This window comes from Bos indicus, chromosome 12 (assembly GCF_029378745.1).
Source record: "Bos indicus isolate NIAB-ARS_2022 breed Sahiwal x Tharparkar chromosome 12, NIAB-ARS_B.indTharparkar_mat_pri_1.0, whole genome shotgun sequence".
Lineage (NCBI taxonomy): Eukaryota > Metazoa > Chordata > Mammalia > Artiodactyla > Bovidae > Bos > Bos indicus.
Window position 1 is genome coordinate 71,312,310 of NC_091771.1, and position 16,047 is coordinate 71,328,356.

Consider the following 16,047-nt stretch of genomic DNA (forward strand, 5'->3'; position numbering starts at 1 on the left):
GCACTGATTATGATTAAGGATCATAATCATAAGACATAGTTTTTTTTATAAATCGTAAAATAAATCATGAAACAAAGTTTGTTTTAACTTGTTTTTTAAAGGGTAGTGCAGCCTGGCACTCCGGTGCTGACTGTGGATCTTAAAATGAGGAACTGAGTCACAAAACATTGCAAGAGTAGAGTCTTCAGGGCTTGGCTCCATGCTGGACACAGGGAAGTAAGGTGGACAGTTCAGCCCCTGAGTCTGGGAAAGAAGTAGTGACAGTAAAGTAGGGAAGATGGAGGAAGGTGTTGTTTTGTGTGGGGCATTGGGTGTTGAATATGTTGACCTTGATGTGTGAAGAGAGATCCAGGTGCAAGTGTCTAACAAGTTGGTGTCATCATCAGAGACCAACCTGTTTGGAAAAACAGAAAGGGGCCATTGCAAAGAAATAAAATAAGATTTTCTCCAAGTGTCTTTATAATTTTATTTATTTATTTTTGTCTGAGCTGGGTCTCTGTTGCTGCTCGGGCTTGTCTCTAGTTGTGGTGAACGGGGACTCCTCTAGTTGTGGTGCCTGGGCTTCTCATTGTGGTGGCCTTTCCTGTTACAGAGCACAGTCTGTAGGGCTTCAGTAGTTGTGGCATGTGGGCCCAGTGCTTTTGGTTCTTGCATTGTAGAGCACAGGCTCAATAGTTGTGGTGCATGAGCTTAGTTGCTCTGTGACATGTGGGATTCTCCTGGACTAGGGATTGTCCCATGTTTCCTGTACTGGCATGTGGATTCTTTACCACTGAGCCACCAGGGAAGCCCTCCAAGTGTCTTTAGATTGAAGGATGTAGGCTTACTGATACTGGTGACACTCTCCATAGGCAATTGGTGAAACCCTTTGGTTACCCAGAAAAGATATTCAGACTATACTTTTGATGACTGAACTGTAGGATAGCCGGAGCCAGATTTTCTTTGAGTTGCCTTCTTCTTTTTGGGGGCCTGTGGCCATGGAGCATGTGGGATCTTAGTTCTCTGACAAGGGATTGAATTCACACCTCCTAAGATCCTGTGGAAACACAGAATCTTAACCAATGAACTGCCAGGGAATTTCCCACCAGCACCCCCCCCCCCGCCCCCGCCCTTTTTTTATTCTTCTCACTGGAGTTTGGAACTCACAGTCCTGTGGTCATGAGCAGTCCCCAGTGTCCCTACATTTCTCAGTTCATTTACCCAAAGTCTAAAAATGTTCCTGTTTGCACAGATGGATCAGTTTCAGGAGAGCTGATAACATGGGAACATCCACACATTCTCACAGATACAGTTCTCACCTGTGTCCTGATGTGCGTTGATTTATGTATGAGAACACCCAGAAATACAGGCACACCTGTTTTATTGTGCTCCACAGATAATGCATTCTGTTTTTAAAAAAACAAATGTACGTCTGTGGCAATGCTGTGTCAAGCAAGTACACTGGCCCCATTTTTCCCACAGCATTCGCTAACATCATGTCTTTGTGTCACATTTTGGTAATTCTTGCAATATTTCAAAATGTTTCATTATTATTGTTTGTTATTCTGATCTATGATCAGTGTATCTTAATGTTAAGGTCTCAGATGATGGTTAGCATTCTTTTAGCAATAAACTATTGAAAACTAAGGTATATACATAATTTTTAATATATAATGCTGCTGTACATTTAGTAGACTACAATACAGTTCAGTTCAGTCACTCAGTCGTGTCTGGATTTTGCATATAAGTTGAATAAGCAGGGTAACGATTTACAGCCTTAAGGTACTCCTTTCCCAATTTTTAACCAGTCTGTTGTTCCATGTCTGGTTCTAACTCTTGCTTCTTGACCTGTATACGGGTTTCTCAGGACATTTTGTACCTTATTTTAAACCCTAGTATATATAATACAGATGGACCATTCTCTGCACACTGGCAGGCCATAGTGTGTACATATGTGGCTCACGTGAATCACAGCACGCCAGGCCTCCCTGTCCCTCAACATCTCCCGGAGTTCACTCAAACTCACGTCCATCGAGTCAGTGATTCCATCCAGCCATCTCATCCTCTGTAGTCCCCTTTTCCTCCTGCCCCCAATCCCTCCCAGCATCAGTGTCTTTTCCAATGAGTCAATTCTTCGCATGAGGTGGCCAAAGTACTGGAGTTTCAGCTTTAGCATCATTCCTTCCAAACAACACCCAGGGCTGATCTTTATTTTTCTATTTTTTATTTTCTTTTCAATATTTATTTTTCTTTTTTAAATTAATTTATTTATTTTAATTGGAGGCTAATTACTTTACAATATTGTAGTGGTTTTTGCCAAGCATCCACATGAATCAGCCACGGGCGCACATGTGTTCCCCATCCAGAAAACCCCTCCTACCTCCTACCCCATCCCATCCCCCAGGGTCATCCCACTGCACTAGCCCTGAGCCCCCCGTCTCATGCTGGATCTCCTTGCAGTCCAAGGGACTCTCAAGAGTCTTCTCTAACACCACAGTTCAAAAGCATCAATTCTTCAGCGCTCAGCCCTCTTCACAGTCCAACTGTCACATCCATACATGGCCACTGGGAAAACCATAGGCTTGACTAGACAGACCTTTGTTGGCAAAGTAATGTCTCTGCTTTTCAATATGCTATCTAGGTTGGTCATAACTTTTATTCCAAGGAGTATGTATCTTTTAATTTCATGGCTGCAGTCACTATCTGCAGTGATTTTGGAGCCCCCCAAAATAAAGTCTGTCATTGTTTGCACTGTTTCCCCATATATTTCCCATGAAGTGATGGGACCAGATGCCATGATCTTCATAAAGTTATTTGAATGGAGAAACAAAAAATTCATATAACTTGCTTTATTTTGTGATATTCACATGATTGGGTTTGTCTGGAACCAAATGCAGGATATCATTTAGTTCTCCCTGTACACACACGTGAGCCACATACGTACACACTATGACCTGCCGGTATGCAGAGAATGGTCCATCTGTATTATATGGATTAGGGTTTAAAATAAGGCACAAAATGTCCTGAGAAACCTGTATACAGGTCAAGAAGCAAGAGTTAGAACCAAACATGGAACAACAGACTGGTTAAAAATCAGGAAAGGGGTACCTCAAGGCTGTAAATCTTTACCCTGCTTATTGAACTTATATGTAAAGTACATCATGTGAAATGCTGGACTGGATGAAGCTCAAGCTGGAATCAAGATTTCCGTGAGAAATATCAGTAACCTCAGATGTGGAAATGACACCACCCTTGTGGCAGAAAGCGAAGAACTAATGAGCCTCTTGATAGAAGCGAAAGAGGAGAATGAAAAAAACTGGCTTAAAACTCAAAATTCAGAAAACTCAGATCATGGCATCAGGTCCCATCACTTCATGTAAATACATGGGGAAACAATGGAAACAGTGACAGACTTTATTTTCTTGGGATCCAAAATCACTGTGGTCAGTGACTGCAGTCATGAAATTAAAAGACGCTTGCTCTTTGGGAGAAAAACTATGACAAACCTAGACAGTGTATTAAAAAGCAGAGACATTACTTTGCCAACAAAAGTCCATATAATCAAAGCTATGGTTTTTCCAGTAGTCATGTATGGATGTGAGAGTGGAACCACAAAGAAGGCTGAGCACCAAAGAACTGATGCTTTCGATCTGTGGTGTTGGAAAAGACTCTTGAGAGTCCCTTGGACTGCAAGGAGATCAAACCAGTCAATCCTAAAGAAAATAAACCCTGGATATTCATTGGAAAAATTTATGCTGAAGCTCCAATACTTTGCCTACCTTTTGAGAAGAGCCAATTCATTGGGAAAGACCCTGATGCTGGGAAAGATTGAAGGCAGGAGGAGAAGGGGATGACAGAGGGTGAGATGGTTGTATGGCATCACCAACTCAATGGACATGAGTTTGAGCAAGCTCTGGGAGATGATGAAGGACAGAGAAGCCTGGCATGCTGCATTCCATGGAGTCGCAAAGAGTCAGACATGACTGAGCAATTAAACAACAACAACAAAATATCTAATAGACATTGTATTATCTTTGTAAGATAAATAGCTAAACCCAGTTTTTCTTATGTTTAATCTCTATAAAGATAAATTCTTTAAATTGCCATGTTTGATTTGACAGACTAAGATGGGAAACTTTAGAGATTCAAATCAGAAAATATGATTAAAATATGAAAAGTTCCAAGAATTTTGATTATATTGCTCAGAAAGATTTAGTTGTTTTCTTTAAAGCTATGAGTTTTAAAATTTTACTGATTTAAGCAACCTAGATGTCCATCAGCAGATGAATGGATAAGAAAGCTGTGGTACATATACACAATGGAGTATTACTCAGCCATTAAAAAGAATACATTTGAATCAGTTCTAATGAGGTGGATGAAACTGGAGCCTATTATACAGAGTGAAGTAAGCCAAAAGGAAAAACATAAATACAGTATACTAATGCATATATATGGAATTTAGAAAGATGGTAACAATAACCGGGTGTACGAGACAGCAAAAGAGACACTGATGTATAGAACAGTCTTATGGACTCTGTGGGAGAGGGAGAGGGTGGGAAGATTTGAGAGAATGGCATTGAAACATGTAAAATATCATGTAAGAAACGAGTTGCCAGTCCAGGTTCGATGCACGATACTGGATGCTTGGGGCTAGTGCACTGGGACGACCCAGAGGGATGGTATGGGGAGGGAGGAGGGAGGAGGGCTCAGGATGGGGAACACATGTATACCTGTGGCAGATTCATTTTGATATTAGGCAAAACTAATACAATTATGTAAAGTTTAAAAATAAAATAAAATTAGAAAAAAAAATTTTTACTGATTTACAGATGATCGAAAGCATGTCTTACACTCTCATCAATTCCAGATTCTAAACAGAGGTGAAATCATCTTTTGGAAAGCTTCTTTCAGGGAATTTGCAGTTAGGCTTCCCTGGTGGCTCAGATGGTAAAGAATCTGCCTGCAAGGCAGGAGATCTGGGTTTCATCACTGGGTCAGGAAGATCCCCTGGTGTAGGAAATGGCAACCCACTGCACTGTTCTTGCCTGGAGAATGCCATGGTCAGAAGAGCCTGGAGGGCTACATTCTCTGGGGTCGCAAAGAGTCGGACAAGACTGAGTGACTAATACTTTCTTTCACTTTCAAACTCATGGGTAAAAAAGGCCAGTTTCTGCATACATCCATATGTGCAGTTTTTTTCCTTACCAGCATTTAACCTGCATTGTATAGATTCTTTAATCTTATTGTTAGTCACTTAATTTCTCTCTGCTTTGGTTTTAATAAATAGACTGACACTTGACATGTATTTTTCCAGGGTTCAGTTGTAAGTATTATTAATAAAATTCCTTTTGTACTGCTCTGATGAAAGGTCCCATGTAAAGAGCAAATTTTGTTTATGTGGTTTTTGATCTCATTATGTGCATTTTGTCTACTGGCCTCTGTCTTTTAAGATTCTGCATTTTATATTTTAAGAAGTTTCAAGATAGAATATAATTAAGATATTTAATATCAGGAAGTGACTTCATTTTTCTTTTTTTTAAATATGAATTTATTTATTTCAATTGGAGGTTAATTACTTTACAGTACTGTATTGGTTTTGCCATACATCAACATAAATCCACCACAGGTATACACGTGTTCCCCATCCTGAACTCTCCTCCCTCCTTGTACCATCCCTCTGGGTTGTCCCAGTGCACCAGCCCCAAGCATCCAGTATCATGCATTGAACCTGGACTGGCGATTTGTTTCATATATGATATTATACATGTTTCAGTGACATTCTCCCAAATCATTCCACCCTCTCCCTCTCCCACAGAGTCCAAAAGACTGTTCTATACATCTGTGTCTCTTTTGCTGTCTCCCATACAGGGTTATTGTTACCATCTTTCTAAATTCCATATATATGCGTTAGTATACTGTATTGGTGTTTTTCTTTCTGGCTTACTTTACTCTGTATAATAGGCTCCAGTTTCATCCAAAGAATAATTCCTCTTAAAAGATACCTGAGAAAGTGAGTACTTGTTTGTGTATAACACTTGTGACTTGTTGACATTGCTGTAAAATTGCCTATGTAATTCTCAAGGTCAAATTACCCAGGCAGTAGGAATAAAGCTAATTTAAAAACTGACTTCTTATGCACCACTTAGGAGACTGCTGGTTTATCCCTGCCAGCAGATTTTTTTTTTTTTTTGTCGTCTTCTTGCTTCAGTTACTAATGTTAGTTACACACATCCATACACATGTATACACATACACCACACACGCATACATTTCTCTCCCTTTAACATACCACACAATTATGCGATAATCACAGAAAACAATTTTCAGCATATTAAGCATTCCTTCAGGGAAATCTGAATAAAATGCATGGCATCTTAAGAAAGCATAAAAGTCACTCGAGTTTTTATTATATATGCTTGGGTTCATGGTGGTCTCAACAAGGGACATTTGTGAATATCTACCATTTTTGGTTGCCACAATTTGGGGGTTGCATCTGGTATCTGCTGCTGCTGCTGCTGCTAAATTGCTTCAGTCTTGTCCGACTCTGTGCGACCCCATGAACTGCAGCCTATCAGGCTTCTCGGTCCATGGGATTCTCCAGGCAAGAACACTGGAGTGGGATGCCATTTCCTTCTCCAATGCATGAAAGTGGAAAGTGAAAGTGAAGTCGCTCAGTTGTGTCTGACTCTTAGCGACCCCATAGACTGCAGCCTACCAGCGTCCTCCATCCATGGGATTTTCTGGGCAACAGTACTGGAGTGGGGTGCCATTGCCTTCTCCCTCTGGTATCTAGTGGGTAGAGTTCATGGCTACTGTCAATCATCTTACAATATACATGAGAATCTTCTAAACCCCCAACAATGAATTATCTAGCCCAAAATGTCACCAAGACCATGCTTGAGAAATTATAGACTACACTTCATATATAATAGAACTTTGAAAATTCATCTTCAACAATCAGGGTCTATCCTAGGTTTGTTATACCCTGTTAATTCTTAATCCCACTTGGTCTCTTTACAGCGTGGCATTGTGGGAAGAACAGGAGCTGGAAAAAGTTCCCTCATCACTGCTCTTTTTAGATTGTCAGAACCCAAAGGTGGCTTTTGGATTGATGGGATCTGGACAACCAACATTGGACTTCATGATTTAAGGAAGAAAATGTCAGTTGCACCTCAGGTATGCACACCAGAGTATCTCACATGTTCTTTTTATAAAGTATCTAAGTTTAGTTGGTTTTAATTTGATTTTTTTTTTCAAATTACATGGAAGTGTTGATCCTTTTTTTCCCAATAGAGCACATTTTTAGCATCAGGTATTTTCAACAGACATTTTCATTGGATACCATGTTTTGTTTCTTTGTTCATTTGTTTAGTTTTGTGTGCATATGATTTAATAACTTACTGAGATAGATTTCTAGACTCAGTCTTCCTTGTTTGCCACAATTTTATCCACTGACAACCACATAATTCTGAGAACAAAAGGATAAATGGTTTGTTTAGTGCTAGAGAGGTTCCTATAGGGAAACATGGCTTTTAAGTGTCTTATAGATGGAATTTTGCTGTGGGAAATGATGACATCTTTTCAAAGGTGATTATCTCCTTGGAGAACTTTCTGTGAAACTGTAGAGCTTTGAGAATTCCAGAGTATATAGATCTTTGGGGAGACTTTGACAATTCATCCATTAGTGATAATTTTCACCAGGGAGGCAGTACAGAATAGTGAGGTAGAGCAGGAGACTCAGAATTCTGTTTCTGTGTACCTCAGTTTTATCTGTCTTACAAGGTAACTAACAGTACCAAGCCCTCGAGCTGTTGTGAGGACAAAATAGGTGATGAAGTGTGAAATGCGTCACATAGATCCAGGTGTGATTGCTATGATGGGAGAGCATTGAATTGGCCATCTTTTCCTGGATTCTATTTTCTTTTCCCCTGCATCTTAAAGAAGTATAACTTTCAGGGAATGTTTTGGAGACTGGATTATATGCATAGTATCCTGTCATTCCTTATGGTTAATTCACTCAACATATTTCTGTGAATATTTACTGAGAAATTACTATCCTCCAGGTATATAGCCAGGGCAGCCTAGACCCTGTGTCCTGATCTTCCATCCTGCCCTCTGCTTTGACAGACTTACTGATTTTTTAAAAAATAATTTGAATTTTTTAATATACTTGATAATCATCTGCCCATAAAAGGAAGCTCAGAAAAATACCCTCTTGAGAAAAACAGAGAGGAGATGAGACAAAATGAGCCAGGCAATCGTGCTTCCTGGAATGTGGGTGTAATATGCCCTGAAATGCCTATTTATTAGGAAGCATATAGAACATGGCACCCAAAGGGAGGGAGCATGTGGGCTTGGGTACAGATGTTGCTACTTCCCCGTGGCCTCTAAAATCCCTGGAATTACTCTTTAAGTACTTTGAAACCAAGATATTCTTTTTGGACTATAGTGAAATGCCACATCACAACCCTTAACGTGTCTACTATCAAAGAAAAGAAAGACAGAAAGAGAATGACAAGTGTTGGCAAGGATGTAGAGAAATTAGAATCCTTGTTCATTGCTAATAGGGATGTAAAATAGTGCACTATGGAAATAAAGTTGGTGTTTGCTCAGAAAAGTTAAAGATAGAATTATCGTATGACCTAGCAATTCTACTTTAGAGTATAAACCCAAAAGAATTGGAAGAAAGGTCTTGAAGAGATACCTCTACATGCATGTTATAATAGCACTATTTTCAACAGCAAAAAGGTGGAGGCACCCAAGTGTTCATTGACAGATGAAAAAATAAAGTGTGGTGCATATACACGAGTTCAGTTCAGTTGCTCAGCCATGTCCAACTCTTTGCGACCCCATGGACTGCAGCACACCAGGACTCCCTGTCCATCACTAACTCTCGGAGTTTACTCGAACTCATGTCCATTGCGTCGGTGATGGATGCCATCCAAACATCTCATCCTCTGTTGTCCCCTTCTCCTCCTGCCTTCAATCTTTCCCAGCATCAGGGTCTTTTCAATGGGTAAGCTCTTCACATCATGTGGCCAAAGTATTGGAGTTTCAGCTTCAACATCAGTCCTTCCAGTGAATATTCAGGACTGATTTCCTTTAGGACTGGTTGGATCTCCTTGCAGACCAAGGGACTCTTAAGAATCTTCTCCAACACCACAGTTCAAAAGCATCAATTCTTCAGCCATCAGCTTTCTTTACAGTCCAGCTCTCATATACATATAGTGGAATATTATTTCACCTTAAAAAAGAAGAAATTCTGACATATGCTACAACAGAGATGAACCTTGAGGAAATTAAACTAAGTGGAATAAACCAGTCACAAAGGACAAATACTATATGATTCTACTAAAAGGATATACCTAGAGTACTAAGTTCATGGATACAGGACGTAGAACAGTGGATGCCAGGAGCTACTGGGAATGAGGTGCTGTTTAATGGGTACAGATTTTCGGTTCTGCAAGATGAAAGGAGATCTGTGGCTGGAAGGTGGGGATGGCTGTGGCTGGAAGGTGGTGATGGCTGTACAACAATGTGAATATATTTAATATGACTGAACTGTGCACCTAAAGGTTGTTAAGCTAGTAAATTTTCTGTGTATTTTACTACAGTGTTGTAAATTAAAAAACAATTTTTATTCGAAGGTTTCCCATTCAGGAAAAATGGGAAGAAATTTTTAGCACATTCAGTCCCCATATTTAAAAATTTCTTCTGGCTGTTAGATTTATGACTTGTGGTTACAGCAGAAAATAAATGAGTTTAGATTCCCAAGTTTTATGTTTTGATGGTACTCATCTCTCAAATGTCCAAGTGAGATTAGTTAACAGAAATAAAGGGCATGTCTATAAAGTCCTTGTATGCAAGGCTTTAGAAACATGACCTACATTAGTTTTAATGCTTATCAATAGGAAAATGTTGTATGCTTTTGTATATAAAATAATTCTATAAATAAATAACATTAGATTATTCTTGGCTCTGCCAAGAATATTTGGAAGCACATCTGAGCAAAGACTAAACAAACCTTTGGATCAACATGCTTTGGTTCTGTCCTTTGAGTATGATCTATGTGCACACTCCAGACAGCATGCTTACAAAATAGTACTAAGGCTTGTACCCATGTAGGTTCCACTTTATATGCCTTTGTCTCCAACATTTCAATGTTGGTTGATCAAAGAGAGAGAATCTAGAGAGAAAGTGCAGTGTGTAAAGGGTTCCAGGAAACCATTCAGGAGTCAGACAGGTCTAGAATGTTTAAGAGTGTAGACTGAGTGTCAACGTGACCCATAGTTTTATTCCTGCTCTGCCTCATACGACTGTGGGGCCTTGAGGATGTCACTCAGCTTCCAAACTTCAGCGCCCTTGTCCTTACACTGGGTCTGGTAATCACTGTCACAGGTTTTCTGTGAAGATGTAACTAGGTGAGGAAATGTTTGTGTCCATGTCTGTTTCTTAGAAAGGCTCAGTCAATAAGAACAATTATTATTCTTAAGGATCAGGGCACAGACCTTTGGGTACTATTTCTGCTTAAGTAAAATGAGTAACACTTTCTGGAGTTACTTTACTCTTTAGTTTCGGCTTATGTGTTCATATCCTTGGTGATTTTCTTTATATTTATTGTTATAATATAAACTAAGTTGTTTCTATAAATGTAAATAGTACAGCAAAGAAACAAAAAAGAAAAACAAAAAACGCAATAGGAATTTTGGGGAAAAGTATAACAGAGAAATGTGTCTGATGTTTTTCCACCAAGACCAAGAAAACAGACTAGCATTTTCTGTACTTTGATTTCTGGCTCCCCTCCCACCAGCTTCTTTCCTGACTGTCACCTTGTACACACTGGTACTTACTGCCTGCTTATACACCAAGACCTCTGACCTTCTCAGCCTGCCCCATACTCTTTCCTTTCCTTGATGACAGAGCCTATATTTCTCATGTCTGTCATTCTAGAGCTGGTTACAATCCCTGGCAAGTTACATGAGTATTGATAACTCCTAACATTTGTGGAATAACTAACACATCTTAGCCACTTATCCTACCATTCCTGCTTAATCCTCACAATTCTTTTGTTATCCTTACCTAACAAATTTAAAAATGAGGCATGGGGAGCTTATCCCACTTATCAAGTAAGGGACAGAATCAGGACTTAATTTCTATGTGTCTGTTTATTTTTTTAAATTGAAGCATAGTTGATTCACAATGTTTAAATTGTATAGCAAAGAGGTTCAGTTATATATATATTTATATATATAAAAGTTTATATAAATATGTGTATATTTATATATACATTATATATGTGTTTATATATGTGTGTGTATATATATATATATATATATTTCAGATCCTTTTATCATAGGTTATGGCAAGATATTATGTGTAGTTTCCTGTTCTATGAATAGATCCTTATTATCTCTTTTGTATATAGTAGTGTGTATCTATTATTACCAGATTTCTAATTTATCCCTCCCTATCGACTTCACTTTCACTTTTCACTTTCATACATTGGAGAAGGAAATGGCAACCCACTCCAGTGTTCTTGCCTGGAGAATCCCAGGGACAGGGGAGCCTGATGGGCTGCCGTCTATGGGGTCACACAGAGTTGGACATGACTGAAGCGACTTAGCAGCAGCAGCAGCATCTCTTTTCTCTTTGGTAGCCATTATTTTTTTCTCTGTCTGTGAGCCTATTTCTGGTTTGTAAATAAATTCATTTCTATAATTTTTTAAGATTCCATATACACATGGTCTCATATGATATTTGTCTTTCTCTGTCAGACTTATTTCACTTAGTCTGACAACCTTTGGGTCCCAATCCTTGTTGCTGCCAGTGGCATTATTTCATTCTTTTTTATGGCTGATAATATTCCATTGTGTGTGCGCATGTGTGTGCATACCCGACATCTTCTTTATCCATTCATCTGTCCATGGACATATCTTGGCTATTGTTAACTACTTCTGCTGTGAATATTCGGGTGCATGTATCATTTGAATAAGGGTGTCTTTTCCGGATATACACTGAGGATTAGAGTTGCTGAATCACATGGGAACTCTTTTTCTGCTTTTTAAGGAACCTCCGCATTGTTTTCTGTAATAGCTGCACCAGGTTACATCCCCACCGACAGTGTAGGAAGCTATCCTTTTCTTCACACACTCTCCAGCATTTATTATTTGTATACTTTTTAATGATAGCCATTCTGATTAGTCTAAAGTCCTACCTCATTGTAGTTTTGATCTGCATTTCTCTAATAATTAGTGATGTTGAGTATCTTTTCATATGACTTTTGGCCATCTGTATTTTTCTTTGGAGGAATGTCTATTAAGGTCTTCGGCCCATTTTTTGATTGGGTTGTTTGTGTCTTTGATTTTGAGCTGTATAAGCTGTTGTATATACAGGTGTTTCTTGCATTTATATAGAGTAAAAACAAAGTATCAGAAGGAGAAATTAGGGAAGCAGTCTCATTGGCCATCATGAAAAACAATGCTAGGAATAACCAGGAATAAACCTACCTAAGAAGGCAAAAGACCTGTAGTTCAAAAAGTATAAGATGCTGATGAAAGAAATTGAAGACAAGACAAACAGATGGAAAGATATATTGTATTCTTAGATCAAAAGAATCAATATTGTTAAAAATGACCATACTATCCAAGGAAATTTACAGATTCAGTGCAATCCCTATCAAATTACCAATGGCATTTTTCACAGGACTAGAACAAAAAAGAATTTTTTTTAATTTATTCAGAAACAGAAAAGACCTCAAATAGTCAAAACCATCTTGAGAAAGAAGAACACAGCTGGAGGAATCATAGTCCCTGACTTCAGACTATCCTACAGAGACACAGTAATGAAAAAGTATGTTACTGTCACAGAAACCAGACACATGGATTATTGGAACAGGATAAAAAACCCAGATATCAACGCATGCAATTATGGTCAATTAATGAAAGACAAAAATAGTAAGAATATGTAATGGATAAAAGACAGTCTCTTCAATAGATAGTGCTGGGAAATCTGGACAACTATATGTAAAAGAATGAAATTAGAACATTCTCTAATATTATAGACAAAAATAAATTAAAAATAAATGAAAGACCTAAACAGTTGTAAAACAAGATCCTAGAGGAAAACAGAATACTCTTTGACATAAATCACAGCAGTATGTTCTTGGATTTGTCCCCTAAAGTCATGGAAACAAAAGCAAAAATAAAGGGGACCTAGTTAAACTTAAAAGAATTTGCAGCACAAAGGAAACCATAAATAAAACTGAAATGACAGCCTATGGAATGGAATAAAATATTTGCAAATGTTGCAACCAACAAGGTATTAATTTCCAAAATATACTGCTGCTGCTGCTGCTGCTAAGTCACTTTAGTCATGTCTGACTCTGTGCAACCCCAGAGACGGCAGCCCACCAGGCTCCCCTGTCCCTGGGATTCTCCAGACAAGAACACTGGAGTGGGTTGCCATTTCCTTCTCCAATGCATGAAAGTGAAAAGTGAAAGTGAAGTCGTGTCTGACTCTAGCAAACCCATGGACTGCAGCCTACCAGGCTCCTCTGTCCATGGGATTTTCTAGGCAAAAGTAATGGAGTGGGGTGCCATTGCCTTCTCCGCCAAAATATACTAATCGGATTCAAATTTAAAAAGATTCCCAGCTCCAGAGCCTGGGGAGTAAGTTACTCTGCTTGCGACTTCAAGTGCTTGTTGAGTGTGGTCCATGTACAACTGATTTGTATCATGATTCATGTGCTTGCGTGTGCATACACACACACAGAGAAACAAAAATTTCACAAATAACATTACTCTTGCTCTGTGCTCTGATATTTTCTGGGATACCAGTTCTATTCTAGTTCATATAAATGACAAAATGATGGTCATGAGGCACAAAGCCGATTTCCCGATCCATTGGTTGCACCTGCAGTTTTACAAACACCGCCCCTCAGTGTCTCCATGTTGGGCTTGGCTCCTGGTCCATGTTAGTATCACACCAGGAGCTTCACGGTTATTCCAGATTCTCAGAGCAGCCCTGCAAGGCTAACCCCAGTTTCCAGTAAATCTTGGGAAGGTTAAGAATTTATCTCAAGTCTACTAACTAATGTGCAGAAAAATCAGAACTGAAAATTATCTGACTCCAAATTTATTTTTATCAACAAATGTTAATTGAACTGAATGATGTTCTCATCAGATATTTTACTGAATTTTTCCTACCATCGCACTTGAAAGGATTGCCCAAACCATAATGAAAGTGAATAAGTATGGAGCAAAGCCAGAAGATACTAATCCTACTGCCCCGTTCCTTATTTGGACAGCATCAGTTTTGAAATGGGCTTATTTATTTAGGTGTCTTGGGCTGGTAAGTGTCAGGAGAACATACTCAAAATCTTACCCTCTCCAACCAAGAGTCCTTTGTCTTTACAATGTCTTTCTGGCTCAGAGGTAAAGAAAGTCTGTTGGTTTGGTTACTTGAAGTTAAGTTGTCTAAGTGCAAAAAACTTAAATCTCTCTTCCCCCCAAATGAGAGGGAAGCAGTGATGTTTGTGTCTGAACACCCTGATTTAGGGAACCTGGGAAGCTGAGAGCAGACTCTGCAGAAGGGGAGCTCAGTGCTGTTTCTTTGAGTTGTCTCACTCGGGTGAGCCACTCAGATAATGAACTCGCATCATCTTTCCTGGCTTCCTGCTTCCTGTGATCCTTGGAGCAGCAGTGAGCTGCCGGGGTCCTCTTTCTCTCTCTCCCAGGCTCATCCCAATATCCTGCTGGCCCCGCAGAACAGATCAGAATTGGGGGATATGGGATAGCAGTAAGGACTTGGGTAGGAGCAGAGACAGGGGAGTGGAGATATAGACCATCCGTCTTAGGGGGAAACTTTCAAAGATGAATACTGTGTTTTTAAGAAGGTACTCCTCAATTTGTGTTCAAAATTTCAGGCATAAGCAAAGATGAAGGCTCTTCCTAAGTAATTTCCTTGAACAGGACAGGTAGCTGATGTATGTTCATCCTTTGTGCTGAGGATCTGAAGTAGTTAAGTATGTTTCCCAGAAAGAACAGCAACTGAGATTATATTCAGAGAGTAGCTGCTTATCTGAAAGGATCTGGAAAATGAAGTGAAGATGGAGAAAAGAGGAATATAGAGGAGCAGTCTCCCCTTGCCTGGCCGTGTCATGTGTTTTAACCTCATGGAAACAGCTGAAGGATGAGAAATTGCCTGCATGTTGGAATCTTAGGGTTGATAATTAAAAAGAGTAAAAGAGTTTTGTGAAAATCTGAAATAGAATGATCGTTATTCCCCTAACGAGGAACTCTTACCATTGCACAGATGGTTGTTTATTCTTTGATCCTAAATTCAAGAGTTTTAAGGGAGACCTTAAATTTGGGTCTCAGGATTTTTCAGTTCAGTAATCATTTTGAAATGTATGACCAGTGATTTCACTGCTTTGGAGGCATATTGGCCACTTAGTCAACTTTGTGCAAATAAAGTTCCTTTTATAATGTCTTTTTAATTTTGAATTTTATTTAGTGATACACATTTTTTCGTGGCACACCCTGAGTCTTCTGCATTCATTTGTCTCTCACCAGACTTAAAACAGAGACAAATTTGAAAGAAGGTACAGGAGGCTGTCTCAGTGTCATTCTTCTTCATGACTAGGGAAAAGAAATGTCTGTCTTCTTCATCTTCTCAGGCTTTTGTGAAGTGAGGAGGAAAGTCCAGCCCCAAGGCCAGACGGGATTTGAATGTGGGGATTCTGAGCAGTTCCGGACACTGTGGAAGCGTCAGGTCTCCTCTTGTTCCCACACGTGTGCCTCCCCTTGTTCTGCCCCCTTCACTGAAAGGAGCGTGTTGGGCTCTTCTCTGCTGCTCATATTCTTGTGGCATGGCTTACTAGAGCCTTCCAGAAGAAAATGTAAATAAAAGTCTACATGAGCTTATGTATAGGATTCTCTCTTGAATCTTGGAAGGACACATACTTCTAGGGTAATTTACTTGTGGCTCCTCCAAAAGTTGATTAGGAAAAGTTATTTAAATAATTTTATTATGACCCAGGTCATAATGGGTTTCAGGTCATCCTGACCT

The 16,047-nt window shown here is 39.3% G+C and overlaps 1 protein-coding gene across 5 annotated transcripts in view; it reads left to right on the forward strand.

Moving 5' to 3' along the window:
- Nucleotides 1-16,047, forward strand: part of LOC139186118 (ATP-binding cassette sub-family C member 4-like) — a 126,017-nt gene that overhangs the window by 78,943 nt on the left and 31,027 nt on the right. For 4 of the 5 annotated variants that reach the window (XM_070799896.1, XM_070799895.1, XM_070799898.1 and 1 more), the window contains one exon: nucleotides 7,000-7,155. In XM_070799896.1, the coding sequence (XP_070655997.1) occupies nucleotides 7,000-7,155 (156 nt within the window). Of the gene's footprint in view, nucleotides 1-6,999; nucleotides 7,156-16,047 lie in introns of those variants that run through there. The other variant, XM_070799899.1, reaches the window with a different exon arrangement.